The sequence below is a fragment of the Symphodus melops genome (genome assembly GCF_947650265.1).
Source record: "Symphodus melops genome assembly, chromosome: 7".
NCBI classification, from domain to species: Eukaryota; Metazoa; Chordata; class Actinopteri; order Labriformes; family Labridae; genus Symphodus; species Symphodus melops.
The window spans coordinates 20,311,099-20,324,719 of record NC_136697.1 but is presented as its reverse complement, the minus strand read 5'-3'; the positions used below and the strand labels follow the sequence as shown (position 1 = coordinate 20,324,719).

Below are 13,621 nucleotides of genomic sequence, written 5' to 3'. Positions count from 1 at the left end.
ATCTATGTACGCTGCTGGAGTTATGTTATTGTAATCCCCCGAGAGCAGAATAAGATGAGAGAGAGTAGCATTTGACAGAGAACATTTTTGCCACATTGTTATGAAAAGGATTTAGGGGGATAACGTTGCTAGGAGACCCTGACATCAGCTATTTATCCCACAATCATGCAGTAGCCCACGTGCATTCAGATACTGTGAATGTGTGTGTTCTCTCCTCATTGCATCTGTGTGTCCTGGCTCTGTTGGTACTACAAAGCCGTGCGCATCTCTCTCGCTCTCTGCACTCTGCGCGAGTTAAGTCAAGGCTGCTGAGTATAATTTGCAGTCAGCTCAGGGCTGCTTGCAGAATGAACAACGGATGATGCTTGAGGTTTCTTCTTTTTATTTAATGTGAAGCTTTTCGGCAGACGCACTCTTTTCAAGGTTGTATCGGACAAATTCAACTACCTCACAAGCCTGTCTTCTTTTGAATCAAATGACTTAAGGGAGCGTTAAAAGCAGAAAAGGAAAGAAACACTTCAACCTTAGCAACAGAGGAACAAAGACAGCTGGAAACAAACTCAAGAAAAACTGCCAGTCAATGGACTATTTTCTCTCTGTGCTTGATGACCAGGCTCGCAGAAGACGTTTTTACTGCTCTCAGGATACACTTTTCTTCTTGTGGACTAATCCCCCCAGACTGCCTGCAGGCTCACTTGTACGGCGAGTCAGAAACAAAGCATGCTTTAAAGCTCTGAAGGCTGACGTGGTGTCAGAAGAGCAGCGATTTTCATCCATGCCTATCTGAAGAAAAGAAGCAGGTTCTCTTTTTTCCTCTGCCTTCTATTCTGCTCAGTCCTCTTCACATGAAGAAATCCAATGTCTCTGTTATCATATCCTCCATTGGGCAGCAGTAAAAGGAACATCTCTGCAACTTAAGGGATCTATCTGTTCGTCAAATTGTCTGTCCCCTTTGGTACTTTGACTCTTCCACGTCTTTTCCCGCTGCATTTACCTTGAAAACTTTCTCTGCTTTTATTTTCTTGTTCCTGCCTAAAATACCTGTTACTCAGACACACTTGCTTCATCACCGATTATCCTTGTTTAATTGTTCCTACTTTGCACCTCTGTATACTCCTACACTCCCTGAAACTTTTTCTCTCATTCTTTACATTTTTTTTTCCACCCAATACATCCTCAATTTCAGCTCTGAGGGCACCAGACCACAGACTATTTGTCCCCTTTTCTCGCCCTCAAAATTAAGCGTCCTGTACACTCACCATGCACACCTCGGAGGAGCTCTGGAACTCCACCGATCAAGTTTGGATAAACGGCTCAGGTGCAAACTTGTCTCTGGTAAGACATGGGGAGGATGAGGAAGAGAAAGGAGAGCAACAACACCCTTTCCTCACAGACGCCTGGCTGGTCCCTCTTTTCTTTGCCCTCATCATGCTGGTTGGTCTGGTGGGAAACTCTCTGGTTATATATGTCATCTCCAAACACAGGCAAATGAGGACAGCAACCAACTTTTACATTGGTGAGTTGTTAAGTAAGTTTGTATTTCAGAATTGTATTTTTTGATGGACTCTTTGTGACAGAAGCAAAAACAGATGAACTTGAAAAAAGTGCATGAAGGTGTTAGCGGTTGTGGCTCAGACTGTAGAGTCACTCATTTCTCAACCAGAAGATCTCCTACTCCTGCAGTCGCAATTCTGATGTGTCATTGTGCAAGACCCAAGTGCAATTGTGCAAGTTTCTCCTGCTGCTTTGTCAGCAGCATATGAATATGTATGAAAGAGATTAGTTACTTCCGATGGTCACTTTACATATCAGTGGTGTAAAAGTGCTTTTAGTTGTCAGAAGACTAAAAAGCTCAAATCCGTTTATTATTTAATATTATCATGCATCATATCAGCACGCATCAACTTCAAATGGATTGTATTTATGTTTGATGCACAGCTCCTTCATCTTTGCAGAAATGCTTCAGTGCATGACAACACTGGGTTCAAAGGAACAGTCGATTACAGTTTTCCCTCATACCAAAACAGCAGGAGAGATTTATTCTAAATGAAACATAGCAAATAATACATTAAAGGCAATCCTAAACTAATGAAAGAACAAATGCGTATGGAGAATGAATTTGTGCAGGTCAGTCATTTTTTTAGGGTGATTGGAGCTAAAGTGTTTTATAGTCAGAAGGTGTTCATTGTATAAAACAAAGAGATCATATAAATTGCAGTTTACTATTATCTCAACCTTTTAAGTGTTCTCTTAGGACTACTCGGTATGTTGTGAGTTCCTGTTCTTTACACGGAACAATATATTGATTAATTGGGATTCCATGCAATGCCATTTGCTGAAACTAGTGTTCTCATACACACATTAATTCAACAACAAGGTCAGAAGGAATTGATTTTTTCAAGAAATCACGAGTTATACCCTACATGGCAGAAATATGTCTCTCTGTTAAGAGTGTAACGGTTTCCTTTTTTCCAAAGAGGAACTCAACTGTTTACAATCATTTGCATCAGTTTTTAATCTCTCCCTTTTTATTTTGTCTTTTTTAAAAAAATCTTTTTCATCTTACATGAAATTAAGATAAGAATAATGAATCACAATAGAGAGAATGCATGTCTCCTAGAGATAGATATGTAAATGAGCTTGTGTAGAGGCAATTTCTTTCTGTGTTGGCAATCTGTGTGTGACAAGAATTCAATCTTCGATAATATCCCAAGGACCCATCATTGAAACAGTTTAATATTCAACAACAATAGATCAGCACACACACCATCTGCACACCCTTTCAATAATATGGCCCAGCCTCTGTGGTATGATGAGATTTACTGGTAAAACAAATAAAATGTGTGTGATGTATTTGTTACCATGACAGGAGTAAGGAAGCACAATCAGACTAGCGAGGTTATCTTTTTTATTTTCTGCTCGGTATGATTTAAAGATATTGGGTGAATTTAAATGAAGTATTCTGTGGGGTTTTAAAGAGTCTGTGTATGTCAGCACACTGTTTGACTGTTGTCAGGTAATTTTTTTGACAGGTACGTGCTTTTTATTTTCTATTGGCACCTTAAGTACATCATCATTCACCTTCCTGATTTTTAAGTAGTCTCATAAAACTTGAAATAAGAAGCACTTGATTTACCTCACTTAATTAAAACCTCATTAGAAACAACTCTTCAGTCAAAAAGTTTCCAAAAACTAAACACAACGGAAACATACTGTACAGCATTGGAGTTACAATGCATTGCATGAGATTTAGTTGAGTTTATCTTTCGATCAAATTGGAATGGATCACGTAAATGTTCAGTCAAAAATTGCCAGAGCAGTTTCCAATTCCCAATATAAATATCAAATTGCTCAGAACCAGAAGATATTATTTTTATGACACTGTTCGCTGAAGATCAATATCTGTATCAGTCATTTAGGCAAGTTCATGTAGAAATGTAGCTGGGGAACCATACATGTCAGAAAGTTCTTTTTTGGGGAAATGACTTCTTCCAGCAACCCATGTTCCAACAGATTGCCATTCATGACTCAGGCTCAGGTAAAAAAACCCCAAAAAGAACCGTTTATTGAATATGGGTAGCTTTAAGCCATAGACATCGTCTCGCTGGACCATTGATTGCTGAAGCTGGATTTTCTTAGCCCAATAACATTACATCCTTATATGCACTGTGTGCATACTAGTGTTCATACTGTTTATACAGACTTACATTTTGAAGTTACTGGCATTTTAACTGTTCCTTTTTGGTGCATTTTTTTACTAGCTCTTGATTATTGTTTTGATGCATTTTTTTTTTCTTTCTACACTTATATTTTTATCTATTGTGTGATTTTCTTCTGCTATCCTGCTTTGCTGCTGTCACACTGTAAATACAAGATTTTCTTATCTCTTATCTTAATAATGATGGTCACCATTTTAGAAATGCTGTCTCAAGCTGACTTTTAGTTAACATGGTAACAAGGCAAAGATGTGGAGATGAGACCTCCTGTAATCCTCCTGGCAAGTAGCAACACAACGTTATTTCTAAAAATGGTTTCTAATCATTTAGGAAAACCATGACTACTCCCTTTTCTTTGCCCTAAGTTTGGTACTGTCAACAAAAAAGAGTCCTCTGACTAAAACAGAGTAGTCATTATTATGTCATTGATTTTGTTTACCCCTCCCAAACAATCTGGGACAATTTATTGATGACACATCATTAAGGATATTTATTTTTCAGCTGTGTTTTGCACTGGCATGCTTTCAAGCTTTGAGGGGATGTGGAGGTAGCTGTGTTTTTTCTTTCTAGTTTTATGTCTAATTGTCTGTCCCCTCCTCACTAGAACACATCTTATTTCTCTGTTATTATGTTCCTGCTTTGGGCTACAATGAAATGAGCTCCTCTCTTCAAGATGAGTCCAATCTTTTTTTTTTTGCAGTGCTTTCATAGCGTCTCCATCCCTGATAGGAACGAACCAGAGGAACATTTCTTTACAATGTTGTACAGGGCATTGGACAAACACTGTGAATACTGTTAAACACTGTGTTTAAAAGTTGACTGCACACCTGATGTCATGGTTGTTGTTGTTTTCTCTCCGTGCAGCAAACCTCGCTGCCACTGACATCATCTTCTTAGTGTGCTGTGTGCCCTTCACCGCCACCCTCTATCCTCTCCCTGGATGGATCTTTGGCAACTTCATGTGCAAATTTGTTGCCTTTCTTCAGCAGGTAGGTGGTAATTGTATGTCAATCACAGTAAACTTTCAGATGCAAAAAAGTGTTATGTCTGTGAAAGGTAAACGATGATTATAATCACACATCTGATTGTCGCTTCAATAAAACATACTGTTAAGGGTTTTGATTTCCTGAGATGACTATTAGGACTTTGGAACAATCAAACATCTTTCTCCAGCAGCAGCTTCATTTGCACTGATTGCATTCCTCAGCTTTGTCTCAAAATTTTGGTGACCTCAAAGATGTCTTCATGACCTTTGAAACTATTGTAAAGCTTCAATCCAAATTTAGATTGATGGATTTGTTCCCTCTAACTGAGGTCATATTCTATAGCCAGCTTCAACCTTTTGTCACTCTCACCATCTCCATGTCTAGCGTTAGCTGCTAAATGCTTTGCTCTTTTAACTTCTTGGTTTGCTGACTTGTTTGTCAGCAGTTAATCTACAGCGGTAGAGAAATGAAAGACAGACCAAGACGCAGACTCAAACTACAAACCCAAAGCCAAAAGGAAAATAACTACAGGAATGTTTTCAGGGACAATGAACTGACCCAGAAGGGAAGGAGGACAGAGGGTACTTCCGAATAGAAAAGTGCCTACACGATCTGACAGTAGACAGCCCCTTCTATCTGTGCAGTATTTTAGGACCTACTGCTCAGCAGGCACACACAGTAAGCTGATATTTGTTCCTGCTGAGTCTGATTAATTCTGTGTGGAACTGGCCTCACGTTATTGACACTCCAACTGAGATGTGATATGCACAATGGCTCAAACCGGCAGCATTCATCCTGTTTTTATTTTCATTTTTTATTATCATTTGTTTTGGTTTGGAGGCAAACATGAAGCGATGTTTTGCATTTAATTTCACACAGTGTTGCCCTCTCACTTAAATGTTCAGTCTACTGAGGTGGAACCCAAAAACCACCTACTCAATGACCACGAGGGCTAGTGAAACCCTGTACTGATTAGTCTACACTTCCCTCTGAACTGTGGCTTTTCAGAAAGGGCCAGAGACTAAATACACAGGTTAATCAAACACAGGTGTGGCAGACAAGACACAGGTGAAACTAATGAAGGCAATCAAAAAATTAAAAAAGGGAGGGAAACACACAAAGGGAGGAAGTAAGACTAGACATGATACACAGAGACAAAAACTACAAAATAAATCAGGAAACACTAAACTTCTGACTATTACAGTAAAGAAACACAAGGAAAATAAGAACACAAAAAATGATTATATGAAAAAATAAAACTGGAAAACATAAAAGAAAACTAATAATGAAATAAAATAATACAATTAAACACACACTAGGGAAACAAACACTAGCAAAGAAAATTACCAAAAAAGACAGGAAATGACAACTAAGCAAAAAAACAGGGAAGACACTAACTAAACAAGAGTACACCATAACATTATTCAATTGGCTTTTGCATACAAAAAGCGTAAGCATTGACAAATCATGATAAATAATCAAGTTGAGTGCCTTCTTCAGGTTGTAGCCTGTAAGTGAACAGTTAACCCTCAGGTACATGTCAGAGAATTGCAAACATCTGAGCATTTACCATTTTGAATTTCAATGTTCCCAATCCCCACTGCAGAGTGCCTACATCACACCTTATTGAACTTCCAAGCGCTGTGATTTATCTTTATTTTAGACCTCCTTTTTTGTGTTGTATGGGTTGTTGAGAGTGTTGATATTGGACCAAAGTGAGGTGGTGGGCTCTAAAAACAAAGCAAACAGCAGAAAGATGCTTAAATGCTCCACAAGTCAGGTTTGGTTTCAACTCTCACTGCATTATTCTCAGTGAATAACCCATTTCATGAGACAATCAATATTGTGTTTATATAAAAAACAAAAACAAAAAACTTACTTTTTGTACCTGGGTTTGTGATCTCACACACATACAGTCACTCCAAAACAGAAGTCAGTCACAAACACAGGAGAGGAGGTGTGGCTGGGGTCATCCGTAAACACTTACAGTTTAGTGCTAAATTGTGTCAGTGTTAACCAACCAAGTTCCTCATTTTACACTTTTCCCTGACTGCACCCAATCCTGCAAAGACGAAATGTAACACTTTACATTACAGTATTTTAAGATGAGGCAGCATGTGACAGTGAGATGGTGTAAAGTTTAGATATTTTTCTTTGTCACTTTAATTACAGTAAATACTAATGCGCTAATAATTGTAGACTGCAGAAGGATCCTCAATGGGTGCAGTTTGACAGGGCCAGAAAGAAGTGCTGGGGATGCCACAACCTCAGTTCATAAGCAGATGATCAATCGATGAAAATCTTTTCCAGACACAGCGTGAGAAATCCAGATTGACTAAATACGGGCCAAAATCAAATTTACATCTTCAATGGAGAGGTTAAAACGATAAAACCTTTCATTTGGTGCGAGGGGGGGAGGAGACAATCTGTCAGGATTAAAAAGATGACATTTTCCTTTGTATGCAGAGTGACTGGATGTAGCTGCTAATTTGTGCATAAAACTGTGAAATGTCAGTCAGAGAGACAGGCCAGGAAGAGGGACAGTGAGGCAGAGCAGCTAAAAGCATTTAATTAAAAAGACAGAGACGCATTCATCCGCACATAGAGGCTGGTTTCTTTTAGGCTTATCTGGTGAAGCAAAGTCTCCTGAAGATGAAGACTTTGACCAAAACCTTCTAATTGAAAAATGGAAAAAAGTGTCAGTCAGGCAGATTTTTCCCAAAGCATTGTTGTTCTTTTTCTGTCTGTTTCACTCATTACTCATCCTGCATACACATATAGCATTTCTATGTGTTTCAATAAAAGGCCATTTTCTTCTTTTTGTGTATGAGAGAAACATTATTAGGTTTCTAATGATTGGATCATGAACTGGCTGCCCGTAATGACTCAGTCTTGCACATTTTTCAAGAAAATATTGACAATATATCTGAGAAGTCACTCAAACTTTCTACAGTTCAATAGAAACAACCCAAGGAAAACAGCAAGTGTGCGGATCTATCAATGTTGTGTTTATACCCAGTATCAATCTCTGTGAAAGTCAGTTAAACATTATACTGGAACCTATTAACATAACCCAAAAAATAACATTGATAATAAAATCTTGATTATTTTCTACCAAAATATAAGCGACGTGTAACACCTGGGAAAAGGCATTACAATTGATTTTAGAATACTTACAGTTCCAGTTTCCATATTTTTTAAAAACAGAAACTGTGTTGAAATTCATAAATCAGAATTCTCCGTCTGGGTCTGTTTCCTGATGACTGACTGACCCTTCCCCCACAGCCAAAACCATGGACACCCTGCCATACATCACTTATGTTTGCTGTTGCTGCAATGTGGCTGGTGTCTGCAAAACATCATTAGACCTAGCACCATATTTGAAACAGACTTTAATTTCATATCTTCATTGGACGTTATCAATTATGCGATTTTGTTGAATGAAAATCTGCTGCAGACTGATGACGCATGTTAGATTTTGTGCTGCACTAAAATTGGGCCCTGGCGTACACTCAGCACAAATTGGCTTGGCGCTCATCACTTTAAACAGGACTATTTCTATGATAAGATATTGTGTGGGATGTTTCACTAGGCGTCTTTGAAATATTATGGTATCCACATCTTCTGTGAACTCATCACTGAACTCATCTCGACCCCTCTCTGTCGCTTTCATTTGAAACACTGATGTGGTGCTCCAAACCTCAGGAGCATAATGGTCCCTGACTTTATAGTGGCACATCAGAGGTGCAGAGAGAAAAAGAGATACAGAGGGACAAAATTAGATCATATTTGAAAAAGAGCAGAGACAAAACTCATGACCTCTCATTTCTCACCCTGCTGCACAATATTTAAAAAGTAAAACGGATTTGTTTAGCTATAGTTAACACAGTAATTTGATCCGCAGAGGGCACTTGTTTGAAGTTAAAAAAATATATTTATAGAGGATACAAATTTGTTTGGTTTTTTGTTGTTGTTATTTTTATCCTGGCTGCTTCAAAAGAGTAGGAATAAAATAAGATAGGTTAGGGTTAGGGTTAGGAGCTAAGCAATATTATTTTTATCTGCAGAAAAAAGATAAAATAGGTCTAATAATGCGAATTTAAAAATGGATTGTCTCAGTCACAACCTTCAAGGGACATGGCACAGTTGCAGAGTCTCTCAGCAGGTCGGGGGTCCGATGTCGGGGTGTCCTTGGGCAAGATACTAATCTCTGATTGCTCCTGTTGCTGCATCGGCTGCGTGTTTGAATTGGATTAGTTAATACTGAAAGACACTTTACATAACAGCTCTGCTTTCAGGTGTGTGCTCTGCATGGATCAACGTGATATGCTTTGCCACTGCTTTGAGCACTTTGAGTAGTCCGAAGACTCACAAAGCTCTATGCAAGCTCTGGTCCATTTACGTTTCAAGTACTGTATCTGATTATATGTGGAAATGGCTCTCACTAATGAGTGAGAATAAAACTTAATCAAGCACCAATTGAAGCATCATAAGAAGGAATTTAAATATTCAAATAAAAAATGCAACAAAGCTCCTCTTGTCCCCCTGTCATGAGTTATTAACATTGGTATTAACTCGGCTGTTCATATATAATTTCCTGTTTTATAATTTACTTCCCTTGAGTTCATGTATGCCCTCTGTATTTTTACTGACAAATTCCTGGGTTTAGTTTTTAGTGTTTCCTGTTTCATTTTGTGGTTATTGTCCTCAGTGTTGTCTGCTTTACTCCCTTGCACCAGTGTCACCTGTGTCTTGTTTATGACACTTCATTATCTTTGTCAGCTCACCAGCGTAAAGCCAGACAGTTTTCCCTTTTCGTTGGTGAGTTCATTGTGTGAGTTCTTTTTTGTCATCAAACTATATTTGTTTACAACATTATCCTTTCTGCATTTGGGTCAAGTTTCCCTCCTCACTTTCAGTTTGTAAAACTCAAATCTGCTTCCTACCATCTTTCTGTTTCCAGCAGGTTCATCCTTCTCTCTTTTTATTTCAAGAGCCTGAGAGCTTTACAATTTTAAATGGAATCATAAGATAGTGTGGCTCTCCTTGACCCCAAAAGGGCTTTAAAGCTTTAAGTGTGTGTGTTGCTGGAAATAGCCCCTGACATTTTACATCCATAAAGAACACTTACATATGCCACAGGAGCCTTTTTAGAAAGACTGCTTGTCCAAATGAGATACTGTATGTACGAAAAGTGATAATGGCTGTGAAATTACAGACTCAAAATTAAAGAAAAACATGTCGGACAGCGTGCAGCAAGACAGCACGATCATATGCTGGATAGGGTTCATAAAAAAATGAACAGGATATAGTAACAAAGATACTGTATACAAAACACCAAACAATGGATCTTTCTCAGTCAGAAACAGCTTATTGGAGCAACACTTCTTTTCATATATGTTGTATTGGTTCAGACTAGGTTATTACTAAGCATTCTTTGTATGAAGGTGACATATTAAAATGCTGAGTACGTGTGACCTAAAAATAAAGGTCTTATAACGTCTTATTTCTCAGAGAAAATGTTGAAGTTATGGTGTGTGTTACTAAATGTTTAGCATGTACATCGTACTTATGTTAAACTGTCTTTCCCAGGTGACAGTCCAAGCAACCTGCATCACCCTGACAGCTATGAGTGGAGATCGCTGTTACGTCACGGTCTACCCTCTGAAATCTCTCCGCCACCGAACTCCAAGAGTAGCCATGATCGTCAGCATCTGCATCTGGATTGGTAGGACCTGCACTTTTAAACTTGTCATTTTCTTTCAGTACATTTTATCTTTTGTAAGAAAAATATGGCGTGCGATAATTGAACTAATGTAGTCTTTCTCTTTCCCAGGCTCTTTTATCCTGTCCACACCCATTCTAATGTACCAGCGTATAGAGGATGGCTACTGGTATGGCCCGAGGCAGTACTGCATGGAGAGATTTCCTTCTAAAACACATGAGAGGGCTTTCATCCTCTATCAGTTTATTGCTGCCTACCTGTTGCCTGTCCTCACAATCTCCTTCTGTTACACCCTGATGGTAAAGCGTGTTGGCCAGCCGACAGTTGAACCTGTGGACAACAACTATCAGGTAGTGACAGAGCTCGTTTTGCATTTGCTTAATTAAACTTGATTGACATTGCGTAAAGATTCGTCTTCAAGCTCTTGACAGTAAATGTCGTCGTATTAAAAAGTCAAGACGGTCTTTTACATGGTGGAGCCTTTTGTCCTTTTATGAATGTTCTGTTAATGTTCACTGTCTTTGAAAATGTTTTTTGAAAATGTCTTTTGAAACACCTGTCTCTCAAGCAGCTTTCATCTATTGTTTAACTATAATAACACTCTGTCAAAGGAACGCTCAGAATAAGAAATTACCTACATCAAACTCAGTACCGTAAATTCCGGACTATAAACCGCTACTTTTTTCTCACACTTCGAGCACTGCGGCTTCTACTCCGGTGCGGCTAATGCATGGATTTTTTATGGGGGACAATGAGCTTCTGCCGCTAAAACATTTGACTTCGTCACGTCGGATCTTAATATCAGTCATTTTGCGCTTCATGCACGCACCCTCATGATGGAAAACACACGGAGAAATACATATGATGCAGCTTTCAAGTTAAAGGCGATCGACCTGGCTGTCAAAGAAGCTAACAGAGCTGCTGCACGTTAAGATGACACTGACAGCGACAACAGAGACTGAGGAAGTGAGTAATGAAGTCATTCTGAGGCAGTGAATGGATGGACTTTTTCTTGTGAAATATATTACGGTCATCTTTTTCATCAGCCGTGTTACAGACACCGTCGGCTAGGCTTCGTATTGTAACGGTTCATGTTGTAAAGTCAGTAGTTGATAATGTGTTCATAATTCCGATTATGTGGAGAGTCAGTGAATGCACCAGCGAGAACGTGTTGAGTGGCTGTATGAGAGAACGCTGGGGGAGAGAGTTGGATTGTTACGGCAGGTTATGGTTTTGCTCTCTGCTGTAAACGGCGTGGTCACGGCCGACAATGATCGGGTTATTAAAAGTTATTATTTGAACGCTCTCGTTGTCCTTTAACGTCCGTATGGACGCTACAGTATTTGCGGATGTTACCGGTAGCCTACGTCTGTGTAAATAGCTCTTGTTATAGCGTGGACACCTGCGGCTTATAATCAAGTGCGGCTTATATATGTACAAATACATTTATTTACTTATTTTTAGCCGGTGCGGCTTATATCCAGGTGCGCTCAATAGTACGGAATTTACGGTAACTATTTCTAATTCACTGCTCTAACAGCTCTACTGCCCTGATGTAAATCATCACATTGAATGGATGGTATTTCAAATGTGCAGGTTAAATTGGCACATGACCAGAGCTGTATGTACCATATATTTAGCACAGGCATGGACTTTAACCTGAAAGTATAGGACTGATGGAGGGTGACAATAGCGCTACTAATATTAATGTTTATGATTTAAATTATGCTCAATTTCTTAAAGTATTTCTTCTCGTTCACTTACCTTAAGAGTCCTGGAATAGTCAGAGTTTACATTTCTGCTTAAAAATGAAAATCGATTGCTATGAACATCTGTATTTGTAACACACTCATCATATCAACTTTAAAGCTGATGCTATGTCAGTGTTTTTAGTCATATTTACACTGCTCCACAGTGGCCACAAGAAGTTGTTACAAGCTTCGGTTAGCTTGCAACGAATGGCTAATGTATGAACTAGCAAAGTTTGAAGATTAACTGTTTATTGCAACAACTTTCTATCTGAACATAAAGTATTTCATCTCCTCCTTCACAGGTCAACCTCTTGTCTGAGAGAACCATCAGTATCAGGAGCAAAGTGTCCAAAATGGTGGTTGTAATTGTCCTCCTCTTCACCATCTGCTGGGGTCCAATACAGATCTTTGTCCTCTTCCAGTCGTTTTATCCAAATTACCGGCCAAACTACGCCACATACAAGATCAAGACATGGGCCAACTGTATGTCCTACGCCAACTCTTCGGTCAACCCTATAGTGTACGGTTTCATGGGGGCCACCTTCCAAAAGTCCTTCAGGAAAACATTTCCTTTTCTGTTCAAGCACAAAGTGAGAGACAGCAGCATGGCTTCAAGGACTGCCAACGCTGAGATCAAGTTTGTTGCTGCAGAAGAAGGCAACAATAACAACAATGCGCTTAACTGAATCTGAAAAAACATTTGAAGAATGAAACCGTTGTTCGTATCCAAGGAAATCGCTCTGAGTAGAAATTAAAATACTGAATGTTTTTTCAACCGATGAGCTTCAGTCTCACTGAAACTGTCTGATCGCTAACAGAACAACAGAAAATGTGTTGGGCAGACAGATCTGAGTCATACAACTAATAAAATTGGTGTAGAGATACACATAGTCATAACATGCAAGGACACTAACAGTGGTCGGCACAGTCTGTTTTGATCTGTTTCAATGCCAAAGACAGTCTGTCTTGGCACGTAACATCATTCATTGATCTGCCAAACACCAATGCCAAATAACAGAGGACAGTTGTTCACATATGATGACAAAAAAAAAAAAGGAAATTTCACGTTAAAACTGCTGGCAAGAATAACCAGGGTTGAAAAAGTCTGGTTTAATCTATGTGGTAGACATTTATTGTAGTCCAATCAGAAGAGAGAGAAAGAGAACTAAACGGTTTCACTTCTCATCTGCAGTATCTTCTGTATTTGATTTTTTTTATTTTTTTTTTATTTTGGAAAGTATATTTTTTATCAAAACTCCTGCAGTTTGATGTTTGAATGCTCCATGTAAAACTAAAATAAGTAATGATTATCTTAACTTAGCAAAAAGGCTAGAAGCAGTAGGACCAGCCCCTCTAAAAGGTATAAAGATGGCTTAAACATAAAAACACATTACTTACATTTAACTTATATTTAAAGGGTTTTGTTTTGACTTTTCACAGAGT

At 38.8% G+C, this 13,621-nt stretch overlaps 1 protein-coding gene across 1 annotated transcript; it reads left to right on the top strand.

The window, feature by feature from the left end:
• The first annotated feature begins 229 nt into the window (after positions 1–229).
• kiss1ra (KISS1 receptor a) lies at positions 230–13,290 on the top strand. The gene is made up of 6 exons (XM_079348907.1): positions 230–800; positions 1,244–1,516; positions 4,581–4,705; positions 10,295–10,430; positions 10,539–10,777; positions 12,481–13,290. Exons 2-6 carry the CDS (start codon positions 1,261–1,263, stop codon positions 12,862–12,864), a joined length of 1,140 nt encoding a protein of 379 aa, XP_079205033.1. The 5' UTR covers positions 230–800; positions 1,244–1,260; the 3' UTR covers positions 12,865–13,290.
• Positions 13,291–13,621: the final 331 nt, after the last annotated feature.